Raw genomic sequence first — 19,735 nt, 5'->3', positions numbered from 1 at the left:
TATTATTAAATTAAAACTGTGTTATTGGTTATATCTCTCAATCTTTCTAAAACATCAACATCATCTTTGTCCCAGCTAAGCCATTGCAAGTGTCCACAATGGAGAGTACAAGATAAATGTCCTGGCATTCATACACACACCATGGCAGTCCAGCATGGCTTTGCCACACGTAGACTTTAGTTTCTGCATTTTTGTAATTCTTGCTTGTCTACATCTCCAAAATCATGCTGCTGCTTCTAAGTCTGAACTTTGCGACCTCTGTGACCAGTAGGGGGCATTACATCACAATGAATGGCCTCAGTTGTTACATAATGTAGATAAGTGGTATACCATGTTAGCAGCAGTGCCTTAAATCGTCCTCATGTGCACCTAGAAACCTTTTACTACAAAAAATGCACCCAAATAACAAAGATTCTGGTATCCCGTATGGAAACCTCTTAAATAGAAGTATTTAGTAGAGGTCAGAAATGGGGGTGATTACTGGATCTTATTTAATAAAAAAAAAGATTTAATTTAATAAAATAAATTTAAAGCAAATTCTATAAATTATGAGTGATGATGATAATAATAATAATAATAATAGTACAAATATAGTGCTGTACTTAAGGAATCTGTTTGACAGGCCCATCACCTGACAGCTCCACCCCCTTCCGTGCCGCCAGGCCTTCAAGGAGATGTCGCCAGGCAACAAGGAATCAGGAAAAAAATACATGAGACAATCTGAGAACTATGTCAGCCAGAAAGAAAGAGAGATTATCTCACATCCTTCCCAGCATTTGTCATGCAATCGCTTTGTAGTACAGCTTCCAGCCGTTCGGAGCAGCAGAGTTCACCAGCTCAGGTTATATGTGTGGCCAATAGTAACACAAGCAGCTGCCTCCGCAGGTCTGGAGTTCTTCACATCTTCACTTGCTTGAACAAAGTGTGCAAAATGAACGGGAAAAAAACATTAGTAAGAAAAATCTAAGAATCTAAAAATATTTCGGCATAGAGGAGATTTAACTTGTTTTACACTTTAATTCATATAAAGTACAGGCCAAAAGTTTGGACACACCTTCTCATTCAATATGTTTTCTTTATTTTCATGACCATTTACGTTGGTAGATTCTCACTGAAGGCATCAAAACTATGAATGAACACATGTGGAGTTATGTACTTAACAAAAAAGGTGAAATAACTGAAAACATGTTTTATATTCTAGATTCTTCAAAATAGCCACCATTTGCTGTGATTACTGCTTTGCACACTCTTGGCATTCTCTCGATGAGATTCAAGAAGTCGTCACCTGAAATGCTTTTCCAACAGTCTTGAAGGAGTTCCCAGAGGTGTTTAGCACTTGTTGGCCCCTTTGCCTTCACTCTTAAGTACATAACTCCACATGTGTTCATTCATAGTTTTGATGCCTTCAGTGAGAATCTGCCGATGTAAATGGTCATGAAAATAAAGAAAACACATTGAATGAGAAGGTGCGTCCAAACTTTTGGCCTGTACTTTATATGAATTAAAGTGTAAAACAAGTTAAATCTCCTCTATGCCGAAATATTTTTAGATTCTTAGATTTTTCTTACTAATGTTTTTTTCCCGCTCATTTTGCATTTGTTAACTTTTGGTCTGTACTGTACATATGCCAAAAAAATCAGTAATGCTATATGTTTGGGTGAACAGAATTATTTGACTGTAATATGTCATTTTGGCTCATCAATTTAATCAGTAATTTTATTATCCATATATTAAGAATAACAGTGTATTTATTTGACATGTTCTAGTGCATTGTGTCATTTAATCACACACCCACAGCATATTTTTAAATCTTTTTTTGGTCAGATTGTTTTGTAACAGTTTTCTGACATCAGTTTCTATTTCTAGCTCGGCTATAGAGGAAAAAAAAAACAACAATGGAGAATAGCAGGTATTTGCCCTGGCCCATCTCGCAGTTATGCATTGATTTGAAGGTGATGGCAAAGATAAGCTCATGCCAGCAGGGACAGCAACCAATGCAACTTCAGGCACGGAGCACACGTTCCTGCGCCAGGCAGAACCCTCACACACCAAACATGTGTGTCTGAGGAGCTTCCCTGGCTCTTGCTAAAGCATTACATTTGGGTTAGTATACTGGGAGAACCCAAGTGTTTTTGGCTGAGGTGAACCTTCATTGACCCAGTGTTTGGGACACCTTACCTCATCACACATTCCTATATATTCCAATCTCACCATCACCAACGTAACCTCTGATTCCAAGCCTGACTACTGAATCCAGCCCATTTTTCAAGTCCTTTGTTCGATTGTTCATTGAGTTCCAGTGCGAAAGAAAATGATTCTTCAGTTTTAGTTGAAAAGAAAAACTCTTAGAACATAAAAATCTCCTGTCAATTATCTTGTCTCAGTTACAGCCCCTTTTCAACCTCTTGAACATCAAAGTCCCAGAGCCACCTGTCCATAAGGGAAGGTCTGAAAGAAACAGGAAGCTAACCTAAAATCAAAGGCACTCCAGAAATGATTTGTTGTTCCTCTGCTCCACGCATGGCTAGAAGAATCTGCCATTTGTGCCGCACTACCATCACCAGCTTTCTATGGTGTTTACCTTACATGAACATAGGTGCAGTAGGGGCTGAGGGGCCAGGGGACGGTGTGTAGGACGAGCCCCGAGTTGGGGGCCATCAAATGACCTCTGTAGCTCAGGAATTCACCTGCGTGCAGAGAGAGCGATGGAGAGCAAAGCAGCGGAGAGATACATTCACTCCCTTTCTGTCTCGCTCTCACACACATACACGTAAAGGCACACGAACATGACTCCCTGCACGGAACACAGGCATGCCAGCGAACACCTGACAGGTGCAGGCGTGGTCTGCAGCGAGACAAGCGATCTTGACACGCTAACTCATTCTTAAATCTAGGCTTCCTGCCTGGGGCTTGCTGGGCTTCTCTCCGCCCCCCGACCCCACAGACACACCCACCGCCGGGCACTCCGCACAGGCCAGCACAGGCAGTGGGCACTTCATTAACTTTCTCCTCACCATGGCTACATTCAGGTCTCAATGGAAACTTTTTAAAGGTTTAGAACTTTTTACCAACCGGTAAGATCCGACCAAACTTTTGCAAACTGGTTGCAGGTTCTTGCACCACAATTTGGTAAAAAAACATTTCAAAAGAAGTTTGTAAGCATTTTTTTTTTTTTTTTTTTTTTTAAGGAAGTTACACTTCAGCACATGCATGATGTTTAGTAATAAAAAAAGTAAAGCTGGGGCGTTGTGTAAACTCCCCTACCCTCGGGCGATCCATCTCTACACCTCAGCTTCCTCCAACATTTTACAAGCAGTTTGCATGCACGGCAAAGTGTAACATGCGAGGAACCAGTTGGACGGGTCGGTGGAGCATCAGAGTTCAATCTTTCAGGGGTAAAGTGTGTCGCCTCTGGGTCCAAGGCTGCCTGGCTTGCGTGAGGGCAGACGCTTTATCTTCTCAGCTCTAATGACCCTACACCTGGCTTTTGATGGTCGGCATTTTTACTGCCTCCCCATTTCATCTTTGCATTTATTTTCCCAAACGCCGGCTCAGCTTATTGATCTTATCATAAAATGGGGTCGCAGATAACATTTGCTATGAACTTATCTCCAATACATTTTCATATCGAGGAGCCAAAACATTGCAAGCAGTGAACTTAAATTTATCACTATCAAAGCAGGATGTGGAACATCAAGGCATCGATGTACAGGCTATAATTTGATGTTTGCTTGCTCCAGTGTTTTATGTAAAACTGTTTTTAATAGGGCTGTCAAAATGAACATGTTAATCACTGTGATTAATGTCTAAATATATAAAAATAAATGTTAATGCAACTCAATTTGGTTTGGTGGTGTTGGTCTGAGTTTTTTTTTTTTTTTTCAAATAGAGGCCCAGGGCTGCTGCTCTCAAAAACACAGGAGCAGCACCCTTGTGCAGATTTTTTAACACACACTGTAGCATGTGACACAGGATATTAGGGCACATCCTCTGAATCAGCCCTTAACTTGCACTACATTTTATTTAAATTTTATTTCCTGCTAATCTCTTTTATTTAAATGCATTTCAGACACTGTCCGCGTCAGTCCATGTCTCAGCCCGCTTCCTAATGCTTTTCCTTGGCATTTTAGCAGCTTTAGTCTTTATAATTAATTATTTATTAATTATTAATTATTCAAGAAAATGTTATGAACAGACCTTATTAAAGACCTTATTATATATATATATATATGTGTGTGTGTGTGTGTGTGTGTGTGTGTGCGTAGGCATGCACCTTTATCAATTTAACCAATAAAACATGAAAGATTGCTTTGGAAGAATTATGATGTTTACGTGAATAACGGTTTCATAACATATCCTGTTACAACCCTGGCAATGCTCCCCTCCGACGCAGGTTCGAACATGCAGCTCCAATGCTGTTTACATTGTTTATCTGTGGATGTGCAGTGACAGTTCATCACTTGTGCGCTGCCTTCCAATTATGTGTCATTTGAAATTGGAAAACATTTGATCCTCTGGTGCCAAGCCACAGGAGGAACACAGGAGGAGCGGCGGCTCTGAGAACACGGGCCCAACAGGACCCGACTCACTTGCTGGAGTGGGCAGACGTTTTACTCCCGTTTCCACTCTCCTAAAGGCCCAGACGCTGGCGCACCATCACCCGAGCCAACCCGAGCCGGTTTATATAAACACGCCAGCCGCTAAGACTTGCAGGCTCGATCAGATCCTATCACAACACACGGTGAGAAATTGGCTCGCGCAGGAGCGAGGGACTTGGGGGGATTTGGACACAATACGTCTGTTCTTGTAATTGCAAACAGTGGCTGTCATGAGGTAATTACAAGCTCTCCACCGCTCCCCGAGTGTGTATACAACCACCCCGGTCTCTGGTGAGGAACGTGGAGGTTGTGAAAGGGCCGTCTGGCGTGTGGAATCCTGCCTGGCTCTGGCTTGTGGCTCGGTGTAATTGAATTATCATCAAGTGCCGGGCATTTGGCATCTAGGCGGCACTCGTCCCATGCTGGCCAAAACACGTTCGCCGTTCGCACAGAGAGATTCGCTGGTTTCTGCCAAGCCATCGCTCGCTGGAGGTCTGAAAAAAGGTGATGAATGCATGATGGGATTGTCAGAGTCAGCTGAGAAGGCGCCTAAAGGACAGGTTTCAGGAAGGGAGAGTGATCTGGGACAGGAAAGACGCATGATGGCGACCAGCTTCCTTGTGTCACTAGGTGATCTTGAGGAAAGAAAATGAGATCTTACTGATTTAGGAAGGGGAGGACAGTAGGAATGCTTAAAAAAAGAAGTTGTGATTTAGTATTAGCCGTCAGGGAGCTTCTGGCAGTGTCTAGTGTGATGAGAGCGTTATTCTTTTCATCTTCACCGCTACAGGCTATTTTCTCACCAGTTTCATGTCGCGTGAAAGTTCAAGTAAATAAATATTCTCATCAAACGCTGACTTAGAAGTTAATGGTTTTGCAGGAGAGGAAAGAAATGATTTGAAGACGAGCATGCGGCCGTTTAATCATGGGATCGCCCTTTGAGCTTTATGAACCCTCACAACCCATCATTACTTCTGAGTGCACTTCAAAAACAAAGAAGTTAAAGGAACAGGAACCTACTGGAAACAGTGGTGCCTCTCCAGTCTATCTTGGCAGCCAAATGGAACGAATTAGTTGTGGTACCTTCCAGTTCCATTTCATGTTAAAGCTTAACCGATATTTCCAAAATGGAATCATTTGGTAGTGAAGAAAGTTGAATGCGGCGGGAGGTTGCGCTAATTGCTCGTTGTGATGCCCTAAAAAAAAAAGGATGTGGTGAAAAAAAAAAGGAGGATAAAAAAAAAGAATGGTCCGTGTAACCGTATCCAGGTGAACCACTTCCTGTCCCCTCACCAGTGTACATTACATTCCTCTCTGGTTGCACACACAGATCACTTGCACAACATCCACCAGATCACACGCACACCTGGGCTTCAGATGAAGGTGTTTCATAAGTTTCCAAGCCAAGCCAGAAATCTTTTAAATGTTTCAGCATCCCAGGAACAGTCAGGCTTTTGTCACAAATCTGACAAACAGGACTTTGTTCCTGAGCTTTTTATATAAACAGTTGAACCTGGATTGCAGAAGTTGGTTTACTTGCATTTTAAATTATTTTATTAAAAATAATATCAATGCAGGTAAATGGTCTCAGGAGCATACAGTGAGGTTCACAGGCCTAAAACAGGCCTAACATTTTTGTTTTTTTCATTTGAATTGATCACCCCGTACATTAAATTAGGACCTTTATTACGCTGTGCGGTTTCCATCATTGCCGCTCCAGAACTTTCTTTGCAGAGAGTACCTGCTCAGGTTGCATGGGTAATGAGCCAGAACCTTTCTGAGAGGAGTTTATCTGTTTCTCTGAAAATCTCGGTCCCCCTCTCCCCCTCTCGCTCTGTCCCAGCAGCGTATGCCATCCTTCCCTCTCCCATGCATGCGCTTTCTTGTCCTCTGGTGCTGGTGATGGACAGGCACTGTGCTGGCGTGAGAAGCCGCTCCAAAATGCAGACTCATGACAGCGGCTTCCCGAGTTGCAGGCAAGCTAAAGCAGGTAAATGGGGTGGGGGAAGTGCATTCTGGGTAATTTCCCCTGCATTGCAGCCCTGGAAGGTTATGCCTAAATTCAGAGCGAGGGCTGAAAAAAGAACAGATTCCCATTCTGCGCTCAAACATAAGATCGGGATCACGTGTCACACGGCGTCTCACGGCCCCAAATGTGCAGAGTGCCGAGCCTTTTGGGTGCACATGCAAGAGTTGTCACTCAGGCGCAGAGTGTCATTCATAAAAATAAAAAAAAAAGTTATTCTTCCTGTAGTGAATGGGAGTGCCAGATTGTTTAGTCAGCGCAGGCTTTGAAGAGCTTGTAAATCTTATGACATACATTCCCAGTCTGAGTAATGCACCTGACAAAACTGTGCAAAGTACACTAAAGAACAGAGAGAGGATACAAAAAAACAGAACACTGCGTCCTCCCGAGCTTTTGTGTTATTTGATTCACAATCGCGTGAGTGGACCAGCTTAATGTGCAGATTTCTCCCGTTTTAATGCAGAAAAAAACACAATGAGTAGTTTAATAATTTATGCTCCATAAAGTTGCTATACTGGTAGACAGGTGTGTGTCCATAAAACAAAGAGATATTATTTGCAGAATAATATAATATATCATACAGATTTAGAGTAATTATACAGTATATGATGAGTCTATCCTGGGATGTTGGGCACAAGGTAGGAACTCTTTGCGGGACTATATTGTTAATAATGTTACTATCGGTTACACACAGCATATTATGTATCTGTATTATATGTACCATAATTTAGATTTGATTATTATAATTACATAATTACAGTGTAGAATGCCTTGTCACGCAATGCACGCACTAGTGTGTTGGGGAGTGGATAAGATATCTTAATGTACTGGTCATGTACTATTTACCTGCAGCGCACCACGGTGCATCACATGTGCGTCAGGTATCGGTGGGCCCAAAGATCATATTCATGAATTACCGTGACAGATTTACAAAAAACGCTGGCAGGACAGTTCAGTGTCTTCAGCACCTTATTCATGGTGAAGGAATGTGTGAATTGTATGGAATACCTGTGCGTTTATTCACCGGGGTGCCTAGGGGAGAGAAAGGGTAATGATCTTCAAAGTAGCATAAAGGCCTAATCATTCTCACACACACGGTTGTACATGCATTCATTCCGCCAGTGCTCTACCCAGCACGAATTTCACAATGATTAATAAATAATCATTTATTATTGTTTTTCTATGCATTTACTCCAAAAAACTTATGTCTTTGCCATATTGTGGACAGTTCAGACCAAAGCCAATATCTAAGGATGCGTACGTGCCTCTGTAGCATATATAGCCCCTATCCTCCGCTCCATCCGGCCTGGCAAGCAGCATTTAACAATGCATATCTGGCATACAAAACTCACACACACACACACACACACACACTTCTCACTTTCTCTTTCCATCACTTTATCTTTCTTTTGCACAGACTGGTCTTGGCTCTTGCTTGAGCAGAACTGGGTCTTGTTATTTCCCCCAGCTCGGCCTCCTGAAGTCAATAAAACAAGACAAAGACCCGAGGCTGAACAGTAGCAGTTGCGAGCTCGCTTTATTTATTATAATTACAGTTGCGCTTAAATGGCAGACTGCAGTTTGGGAGCTGGCTGACAATCAAATCTGAATAAGCTGTTTTCTCCTGTCATGACGAGCGGTGGGCCCTTCGGCGGCTCGTTTTCTCAGACGTTTTGACGTAAATGATCAAAATTGAAGCGATGAGAGATGAGGGGCAGGGATTAGGGGTCACCCTGGGTGACTTCTTGCATCTTCCCAGTGTCTGGGCCACCATTTCTGCAGATCGGCCGCGCACAGCTTTCATATGTTAATCAGACCTAAGCTGGAGTTGGGCCTCTAATTTGTTATATTCATCTTCTCAGCACTGCAAAGTGCCTGGGGGGTGTCAAGTGTGGGGACCGGGCCAAGAAAGTTGGAGACGGGGGTGGTGAAGGAGGTGTGAGAAGAATCGTGCTGTAATCCATGAGAAGAGCCTGGCAGGTGCTTAGGCTGTTTTCCTGTTTGGGTTTGCATGTTGCCCATGAGCCAGTGTTAGAGAGGGTGGAGGTGGAACGGCGATACCCTGTGGGGACGGCAGTTTATTTAGGGTGGGCAACACCCAAAAGGCCTGTGTGAAGAGAGACAGATTTCCTTTTTTTGTCCTCTTCTTTGGCATCAACACACAGCGCCACATTATAAACACCCTGAGAATCAATGGGTGCCCTGGATGTGTGTTGTGGACCCTGTGGACAGCTTTGTCAGGTCCTCAGAAGCCCCTTATCCTTACACACCTCCTTCATCACAGGATTACCAGTCACACACACATCAGAGACTGTACATAACAATTACTCAATTCTATTTAGCACGCAGTATGGGATAAAACCAGTTTAAGTATTTAAGGCATAGTTCATCGATCCAGTACTTGGGAACGAGCCTGAACTCCAGACCGGGCTGACTGCGGGAGAGTTGCAGCGCAGCACAGGATGAAAACACGCCTGCGCCTTGGTATTCTGGCATGCCGCGGTGATTAACTGCCAGCTAATAGAACTGATTCAAAGATAACATTTGGCAAAGAGCAACATTAGCAGTCGCTTACCCCGGGCCTCCTCACGCAAGCCAATCATTTGTCTCCCTTTTATTTCACAGCGCAGCTTTAACCAAGCTTTAGCAAGCCTTCACAAGGTGTGTGCCTTTGTGTGTGTGTGTGTGTGTGTGTGTGTGTGTGTGTACTGTATGCATTGAGTCCATCACTGAAAGCAAATGAACATATTTATTCTCTGCTTTGGTTCAGGGTTTAAGTTCACTTACTGAATGAAACAGGAGGTCCCCCATTTTTTCACTAGAGCTTTTGGTGCATCCAGCCTGCCACATTCATCATTTACCTGCCATCTTATACAAAGTGTTCCAATTTAAATGTTCTTTTGGACAAAAACTAGACAGAATGTGTGTGTTCAGAATTTACATATATTTTTTAAAGTAGTAGTTGCAATATTAAACGTAGCAAAACTTGTCAGGTATTGCCAGAATAATATTTAGGGTAATATCATATTTTCAATTTTTTAATTTTGTACAGTGAAAGTAAAAGCTAAATTAAATGCAGATGGTACGGCCCAGTAAGAAGCGTCTCCCTAGCACGTACACACAGATGCTGACCTGAATGCAAGGTATTTCAAAGACAAGAGCACAGACACACACACACACACACAGAGACACACATAGGAAATATACACACATAAGCTGGTTGTGTGACATCCTGTCTTAGTCAGGTCAGAAGGTTTTGTTATCTTGGAACACTGTTCAGTCAATTACTTAACATGCCCCCGAGGGATAAAGTTTTAGCTCTGTCCAAGAAAAACACTTGGCAGCAGAGATATCTGCCTGACCGTTGCTCCATGTCCCGCACTGTCCCATGAAAGGGATCAATACAGCAAGCCGCCTTCGTGGACCTCCTGTAGTTCGCTCTCTGTTCGCTGTGTGAAAGAATGCATGGCATGTCAAAACTTTCGGTTGTGGCGCTTCTGTTTTTTAACGGCCAGTCTGCTTTTTTTTATTATAAGTACATAATATATTGTGCACATGGCCCTTAATACAGCTCACTTGCAAATCCCTAATCACTAGAAGATTTTGTTAATTATTATTTAAAGGTCAACTTGAGTGGAAAACATGCATAGTGAGCGCTGCCAGGTTCTTTATTTACCCGGCGGTAGCGTGCTTCTCCTCTGATTGTTTTGATGAAACATGTAACTCGTGAGGCTGGACGATGCCCCCCTCTGCCCTTTCCGCACACGACCTCACGACCCTTGGCAGGGCCCGAGCAAACACCGTCTGCACGCGATGCTGGGACTGTGCCTCAATCATTAACCCACAGAGGCACTCCGGGTAACCCCACCCCAACACGGCACAGCACAAAGGACCCAGGGGAGGGGGGTTTGGGTGTGTGTTGCCAGGAATTGGGCTACTTTTGAACTTTTGAACAGATAGATGTCCTCTTTGTAATTATGTAATGCCGCTTTACTGGATTCACTGAGATATTTCAGATCAGCTATTTGGATGCAGTGAAGAAATGACCCTGTTGTACATACCCTTACTCAGTAAGTGCACTAGTCTCAAGCATTTCTCATACTGGCCAGTCGTTATCTCACCTGGATGGCCATGACCTCTGAGGCCGTGCAGGTTGGCCATCCTGACCAGACGGGATCATCATGAGAATTTAATGATCAGTGGTGTCACAGTCAATACCAGCATGCAAATGTACAGGTTAACAGCTAAACACGTTATGAAGGGAACACATATGTACACAATAAATTAGCAGCATTTCAATCACACTTGGATTTATTTAAAATATAATTATATAATAAAATATAATATAATTGTGGAAGTGCTGGAATTCTCTGCAGAGCTAAAATATATACAGTTTTGACTGGTCATTTTAATGGCTCTAAACTGAAAAAAGTAAACACCGGATAAACTTAAGAAACCAATAAATAAACCAATCAAATCTGCTGTAACCTGTCCATTTATATTACGTCAATGATAAAATATTTTTTTCAGCGTAGGTCACCAGGCAGGGTTGTCACCCAAATCTGGCAACACGGTGAGCGGGCAGTGGCTTTTGTGCGTGGCTTGTTGTGCGTGACAAGCATGTATGTATCTGCTTTATTTATTTCTTTTTTTTTTTACACTCTTACACGCACGCTCTTTTTCTTCTTCTTTATTTATTTATTTACTCAAAAAAACTGAGTCAGCAAAAAACAAAGGCACCTTCGTGGCACCTTCGTGTCCAAAAAAGAGTGAGGTGACAAGCAAGATGAATGGCCCAGATAGGGGTTTCCGCACGCAACCATTGTTGCTCCCAGCGAGAGGAATAAAACCAGCTCTGCGGAAGGACGGAGTTAGCTCACTTTCTAATCTGCTCTGCACCGCTGTCAGGGGGGGAAGGTGATATAATTGACAACCCCCCCCCAGTCAAGTGTTTAAGCTCAGTGCCAGTGAACAGTGATGCCCTGGCCACCGTCACTTCTGCATTGTGACGTGTGAGTAGCCGTGTGTCATGCTGGGTTTAGCCCGTTTTTATCCACCTGAGGTCAATGATTAACCGCATACATGGCCTGCACACACAACACAGCACCATTTTAAACATATCCACGCCTCTGTGAGGTAAAAAACACAGAATAACATTCATCATTTTTACTCTAAAAACCAAATAAAAATATCAGTGATCAAATATGAGTCCCATTTTAAAATATGAATAATGCAATGGACAATCTGCACCAACATTGTACCAAACAATTTTTTTTTTTAACCAAAGTGGAAAATTTGTTTTTGACTGAAATGCATTTGCAGCAACAATTTTGACTACAACTGTGTGACAGTTAGGTCTGCGAAGGATCCATTGTACAAATGTGTGTGTTCATTATGAGGGAGCTGCTGATTTGGGCATTGTTGGGCCACTTATGTGATCCCAGAACGATGCGGCCTCCTACTGAACTCGTACACGTTAGATGCAAGCGCGGTTAGCCCACGGCGGTTCATTTCAGAATGGCTAATCCAGTTCATAGCCTAATGGATAACAAAGGGCCCGCCAGTTATCCATTACCTGGCCTTAGCTTGCCTTGACAAGACACAGTATGCTGGTCCAGAGGCACAGACAAAAGGGTAATATTTGTGTGTGTTTGGGGTGGGGGTGCGGGGTCATGACCCTTGCAAAAAATTATGTTACCCACCCAATATAATCACATCATTCACATGAATACATATACTAATTATCTCGCATTAATAACTTGTTGATTTTCATGATACCCGTTTCACGATAAATTTGCCGGCGTTCTGGCATTTATGCCATTTTATTGTAAAAGATTCCTAAGTGGTGAACTGTGGCTGCTTTGCCATTCCGTACGTACGACCCATCACCAACTCCACCCCGCCCCCATTCGTGCGTGCTAAATCTTTGCTAGCACGGCGAATGGCAGTCACCCGGGGTGACAGTGCGGTTCAGTGTAAACACTCAGGAATTCCTGGTGCAGCCGCTTCACTTCCATGGTCCCTGCTGTACACACCTTTCCACCCGCTCCTTCCCCCTTCTTGTCTTTTTTTTTGGGGGGGGGGGTTGCACACAGACGGAAGCAGGCTCCCCTGTTCCCACATACCTGGTGTGTTTGCAGGAAAACAACGGCAGCCAAACGCTCATAACTCAGCCGTCACCCACCCTGGAAAGGTGGTTGAGCCAAATCGGCACCCGCTGCCGCACGCCATGCGCGCCCAGGAACGCACTCTTGCAGGCACCGGGCCGAGAGGATGTGACAGGTGCGTCGCTGTTGCGTGCTGAGGCTGTCTTCACACTTGTTTGAGTTTCATCCATCCTGCACAGACAGCTAGGGACATTCCTTCAAGGCGCACTGTGGCCAAGGCTGCTATTGATGTTTGGTTCATACGAATGAAAATATTCTGTGCTGCTCTCAATTGCAAAAAGAGACATAATATGTTATTAACAATATTATATCAATGAATGGCTACAGAACAGGTTCGAATCCCGATCCGCCAAGGTGCCACTGAGCAAAGCGCCGTCCCCCCACACACTGCTCCCCGGGCGCCTGTCATGGCTGCCCACTGTTCACTCAGGGTGATGGATAAAAGCAGAGGGCACATTTCGTTGTGTCACCGTGTGCTGTGCTGTACATCACAATGACAGTCACTTCACTTTAGTGGGTAAGGAAAGGGACCCGTAATCGGAAGGTTGCCGGTTCGAATCCTCATCCGCCAAGGTGCAACTGAGGTGCCAGTGAGTACCGTCCCCACACACTGCTCCCCGGGCGCCTGTCATTGCTACTCACTAAGGACACATTTCGTTGTGTGCACCATTTGCTGTGCTGTGCTGTGTTCCACAATGACAATCACTTGACTTTCAGGGTGTCGCCACCTTGGAACTGTTGGCCGTCGGGAGGATGGAGAGCCTCTGCACTTTAAAGCAGGTGATGGATGATTCCTCTACATCATCTCTCACGCCACAGTGAACAGTTTTAATACCTCGTGATGTTCTGTATGGGTTTGGCAGGCTGCGCCTATTCGACTGTTCACACGCGAAGGGACCGCCGCGTTTGGCAGCCTGTCCCCACTGTCGCAGATTTGGCGCTCTGGGGATCTGAAGTAGGTTGCATGCTAATATGAAGCGTGAGTGACAGATCGCATGACTCCAAAGCCCAAGATCCTCGCTTTACCAGAAAGAAAAGCTGCGCCCTCCTCGGTGCCCAAGTTTGGAGAGAGAGAGAGAGAGAGAGAGAGAGAGAAAAGCCCCTCTCGTCCTGCGCTCTTTGTTCTGCTAGTTTAAGTCCCCCGTGTCTTTCCAGAGCCGATGACTTCGCGTGACTGACCCAGCAGATTTAGGATCGCCCCGTGGACCGAGCCCACCCCTCACCGCGCCCTTCTCACGCGAACACCGACGGACGGTGCGCGTGGCTGCGGCGCCGCGCTGCACCCATTCAAACAAGTGTGTGTGTGTGTGTGTGTGTGTGTGTGTGTGGGTGTGTGTGCTTGAGCGAGAGAGAGTGAGTGACTTCATGTATGAGATACAATGATTATTCTTATTATAGTGAGTGTAAGGAATATTGGACACATATTGCAATATTGTATATACTGGTGAGCGCTGCTTGTTCGTAGATCCTTTTGATTTGTTATATATATGTATATGTGTGTGTGTGTGTGTGCGTGCGTGCGTGTGTGTGTGTATATATATATATAAACAAATCAAAACTATACGAACAAGCAGCACTCAGCAGTATATACAATATTGGCAATATGTGTCCAATATTCCTTACACTCACAATAATAAAAAAATTGTCTGTCATTACGACACGAGATACACGTCATCGAACACAGATCGCAAATTATTTGATTTCATCTTTTAATCTGCGCATAAGTGACTTTCTCAGCGGGGCTGTAAGAGTTACGCCTAGGCGCTCTGAACGCGTTTGACCTTTCACCCCCGCCTGGATCGCCGCGTGTCCCCCTCCCCGGCCCCCACCCACCCAGAGCGGGGCTGGAGGCGGGAGTGGAGGCTCTCACGCAACCTGGACAATCTTTAACCGGCTTCACACGGCACCGAAATCGCTTTATGACTATTATTACGCACCGATACGTTTTTTTTTTCCTTTTAATAAATATCTGCACCCCCCCTCCCCGATAACTAATCAGTAGATATATCGGCAAAAATGAACAATGCAAAGAATATGTAAGTTAAATAAAGGAATCAACAGACAAATGATGGCGAATACGAGGGAATATGAGCGACACATTCATGTTTTATGCAGATGTTAATATTGAAGTCTATCGTCATATTATTATTCTCCCACATAGAACATGAATAGACTAATTTTCTGTGGGGTTTTCCCCCCGTAATGCCATTTTTGACACTTTTCCTGTTGACATGAGTGAAATTTACCAGGCTGTCAGAGACATTTCCCCTGAATAAACCCCCCGGGCACCAAGTTCCGAGCTTTGCACGCTATCAGACCTGTTGCTTCATGGAGTGTCCTGGCAAGAAGGCACCAATTCAGTCGCTCTCCGCTGATCAACTCTTAATCACATTTCATTTTTTTCCAATTAAGTTAAATTTACAACACAAATCGACATGACAACCACGACATATATAATAAAGAACCAAGCATACGTACATATGCTTATAAAATACACATGCATATAAAACACGTACATAGTCAATTTCAGCATGAAGGGTGATACGAATCAATAATTAAAATGGGATAGTTATTTAAAAAATATTGTAGAACCTTTTATGATCAATTTGATTGTGTAGCGTATTTTTTGCAGCTTTCCCGAAATTCCAGAAATCAAGAACGCACGACGTATTTGATAAGATTCTAGTTAGCAAAAAAAAGAAAAAAAAAAACACGCACACAATTCGAGAAGAACGTCTTCCGAGCAATTTGTTCTTTTTTCATATCACATACTTTAAACAGAATACGTTTTTTTCTTATTATAAAGGTTATATAAAGCTCTCATTTCCCCCCATCTTATCGGCTCCTCGTGATTAAATATTGAAACAGCGCAGTACCCAGCTCGGCACTAGACAGATAAAAGCGTGTCAATAGTTGTTCTAATTAAGGCGTAATCTGCGGCAGTAGCCTGGCTCCGCTGGAGCGCGTGCGTGCGTGCGTGCGTGCGTGCGTGCGTGCGTGCGTGACGCGGCCCGGGGATCGGCCAATGGGATTATAGAGCGCTGCATAAAAGCAGCAGCCCTCTCATCATGCAGACAGTCTGTCGGAACTCGAACTCGGCAATCGTTTTTTTTTCAGGTAAGGTCAGCATTACATGTACTATTATTATTAGTATTAGTATTATTTTCACCAGCATTTCCTCTGTTTATGTATTTTAAAATTCATCTTAGGCATTCGGTTTATGAACGACGCAAATTCAGAGTAAAGCATTACATGTTATTCTTTTTTATGCTTTTTTTAAACGGTCTGTTTTTGTGCATGTAGTCAGCATGCAATGTACAGGACTGTCACATGGAGCACTACAGCTGGCTTATGTTATACTTCCAAAAATATATGTACTTTTTATGAAATAGTAGTTTGTTTTGTGCTGCTGAATGACATAACTTATTTCTTAGATTATTGTTAATGGTGCATCAATCCTGTGTTGTCATTCGTTGCAGAATTCAGGCACGCTCTGGGAGAAACATACAGCAACATACAACATGGCACTCATGGTTCTGCCGCTGGTGGGCCCGGTCTCTGTTTCTGAGAGCCTGGTGGCCATGGCAACACTGTGCATAGTCTACCTGCTCTTGCAGCTGCGCAAAAAGATTCCAGATGGGCTGAAGCCCCTTCCAGGACCAAAGCCTTTGCCCATCATTGGGAACGTTCTGGAAGTGGGGTACAACCCGCACCTCAGCCTAACTGCAATGACCAAGCGCTACGGCCACGTTTATCAAATCCACATTGGCATGCGACCGGTGCTGGTGATCAGCGGGATTGACGCGGTACGGCAAGCTCTCATTAAACAAGGGGAAGAGTTTTCTGGTCGGCCCAATCTGTACAGCTTTCAGTACATCAACGATGGCAAGAGCCTGGCCTTTAGCACCGACCAGGCTGGGGTGTGGCGCACCAGACGCAAGCTGGCCATGAATGCCCTGCGCTCCTTCACATCCTTGTCAGGAAATAGCGCCAAGTACTCCTGCAGGCTGGAGGAGCACATCAGCAAGGAAGGCGAGTACCTGGTGGAGCGGCTGAAGAGCGTGATGGATGCCAGCGGCAGCTTTGACCCCTTCCGCCACATTGTTGTGTCCGTGGCCAACGTCATCTGCGGAATGTGCTTCGGGAAGCGGTACAGCCACGATGACCAGCAGCTGCTGAGCCTGGTGAACCTGAGCGATGAGTTTGGACAGGTGGTGGGCAGCGGAAATCCGTCGGACTTCATACCGTTCCTGCAGTTCCTACCAAGCAACACCATGAAAAAGTTTGTGGACATCAACGCGCGCTTCAACACATTTGTGCAGAAGATCGTTCGGGAACACTATGCCTCTTTCGATAAGGTGGGTGATGGCTGTATCACCTGTACTTGAATCACATGCAGAAAATGTGCATTTTTGCCAAGCTTCTCTTTTTTTGTCCCCCCCGATTAGAATAACATACGGGACATCACAGACGCTCTCATTGATCACTGTGAAGATAGGAAACTGGACGAGAATGCAAATGTCCAAGTGTCTGATGAGAAAGTGGTTGGCATCGTCAATGATCTCTTTGGGGCTGGTGAGTATGAATTAGCATGCCTCATTGAGGCTGTATCAGTGTGCCATGATTAAAGGCCTGATCCATTCTTCGTGCTGTTTGCATTCCTTCAGGCTTTGACACAATCAGTACTGCTTTGTCCTGGGCTGTGGCCTATATGGTGGCCTACCCAGAAATCCAGGAGAGACTTCACCAACAAATGAGTAAGCAGGATATTTTTTCCATCGTGACACCCCCTGGAACATGACCATGCCAACAACTTGACAGTGAATGATCATATGTTTTCTTTTCTCCCGTTCTGTAGAAGAAAATGTTGGCCTGGATCGTATTCCATGTCTCGCAGACAAATCCAGACTTCCACTTCTGGAGGCATTCATTCTCGAGATCTTCCGGCATTCGTCATTCCTGCCATTTACTATCCCACATTGGTGAGCCAGGGTTCCCTCATTAAGCATATCATTTATCCATTTCATTTGCACAGGTTATCTATACATATATATTTTTTTTCTCATTTACAGTACATCTAAAGACACGTCTCTTAATGGCTTCTTCATCCCTAAGGATACCTGTGTATTTATCAACCAGTGGCAGGTTAACCACGACCCGTAAGTTTCATTTTCAAATACAGGATTTGCCCAATGAGTCTCTTTTCAGTTCCATCTAGTTGCGCAGAGATGGTAAAAGATTGCACACTTTTTGCAGTGAGTTGTGGAAGGACCCTGCTTCCTTTGTACCTGAACGTTTCCTGAATGCTGACGGCACGGAAGTCAACAAGATGGACGCGGAAAAAGTAATGATCTTTGGCTTGGGAAGACGCCGCTGCATTGGAGAAGCCATTGGACGCACGGAGGTCTTCCTCTTCATGGCCATCTTGGTCCAGCGGCTGCAGTTCCAAGAGATGCCAGGGCAGCCATTAGACATGACCCCAGAGTATGGGCTCACAATGAAACACAAGCGCTGCCAACTGCGGGCAAGCTTGCGGCCTAGGAAGTAAAGCTTAAGCTGACTAAGTGCTTGTTGAAGCTGAAATATTTGGCGGTAAACAATGGGCTTCTTACCAGGAAAATGGCTGCATAAACATTGATTTATCTCTGAAAAGATAGGTCTAGTTGCAGTATGCTCGAAGATGCATTGACAGAGGGAGAAAGTGATGTTTTAATTCACCCTTTTGTGGCTCAGTCATTTGTGGAGGGCAGCTTGGGGTAAATCTTGTTCACCGACTTCACTCGCAGTGCACAAGTAAAATGGTAGAGGAAAGTACTGGTCAGAAAATAACCATCTTTCATGTAAAACCTTTACGATTGAGAGGATAAGTTGGTTAAACTGGCAAACTTTATTGCCTTTATGTATTCTGGACATATATTTGTATGAATTACGTCTTTGTTCTGCTGAGAAAAATTGTTTGATTAAAAACAGCGAAGCTATTGTGAAACGGGTAAGCTAACCCTAAAATGTGATGCATTGCATAGGCCTTTAGGGGCCAAAATACAAAATTGTAAAGGCAACAAATGTGTAAATGCAATAAAGCTATGATACACTGTAAGATTTTATTATAATTAATTACATTGTTCTTGTGTTGTAATCTTTTGCTACTGTATGTTTAACTTATATCAAAGGTTTCTTATAATGAAGGATTTGCAGTGTTTGTTGTAAACGTTTAAATGAAAAAAGAATTCTTTTGTAATGCAATATTCATGTATGTTAATAAAAACAAATGAAAGAAAACAACTTCCATTAATAAGGTGTTTTATGTATTCATGACATAAATGTTCGATGCCGAGACGTAATGTGTCGCGCAGCAAGCACAGGAAGTGATGTAGCATAAGCAAAAAGTGACGCATCAGGGACCGGCTGCGTTCGGGAACGCAGATCTGCATAGTAATGATTTACCAAATTACCGTCCACAACGTAACTGAGTATGATGTGTATATCAGTGAAATCGCGCAGGTAACGTTTACGAGGCACAATTTTGCAGAAGATACTTTAGCCGGTACATCGAGGAGACGTTTGCATCTTTCGTGCAAAGAAGTGCAATGTCTAGTTTATCAGAATAAGTCTCCTCCTCTCATGTTGGCTGCTTACTGGCTGGAGAACTGTTCAAGGTGACCTAAACAGAACTAATATAACTAGAAACTTGAAAGACTATACATTGAAAAGGACAATGTACAGTAAATTATGAATACATAATATAATAAAAGTAACTAGATCATCATGCCTCTTCATGCACCTACCTCCAATGTCCTGTCACTAGTCGCCCAAATCCACTGTCTGGTGACCAACATGCATCATGATGCCGCAAAACCAAAGGTTCCCAAAGTATAGCCTAGTGGTAAAAAAGCAGCCCCGTAATCAGAAGGTTGTCGGTTCGAATCCCGATCCGCCAAGGTGCC

The 19,735-nt window shown here is 43.9% G+C and overlaps 1 protein-coding gene across 1 annotated transcript; it reads left to right on the top strand.

Moving 5' to 3' along the window:
• The first annotated feature begins 16,010 nt into the window (after positions 1–16,010).
• On the top strand, positions 16,011–18,888 carry cyp1a (cytochrome P450, family 1, subfamily A). The gene is made up of 7 exons (XM_028956169.1): positions 16,011–16,031; positions 16,271–17,149; positions 17,240–17,366; positions 17,459–17,548; positions 17,650–17,773; positions 17,864–17,950; positions 18,048–18,888. The coding sequence occupies exons 2-7, from the start codon at positions 16,313–16,315 to the stop codon at positions 18,337–18,339; spliced, it is 1,557 nt and encodes a 518-aa protein (XP_028812002.1). The 5' UTR covers positions 16,011–16,031; positions 16,271–16,312; the 3' UTR covers positions 18,340–18,888.
• The last annotated feature ends 847 nt before the right edge of the window (positions 18,889–19,735 follow it).

The sequence above is a fragment of the Denticeps clupeoides genome, chromosome 16, assembly GCF_900700375.1.
Source record: "Denticeps clupeoides chromosome 16, fDenClu1.1, whole genome shotgun sequence".
Taxonomy (NCBI): Eukaryota; Metazoa; Chordata; class Actinopteri; order Clupeiformes; family Denticipitidae; genus Denticeps; species Denticeps clupeoides.
Note: the sequence above shows the minus strand (reverse complement) of the source record. Positions and strands in the feature narration are given on the sequence as shown.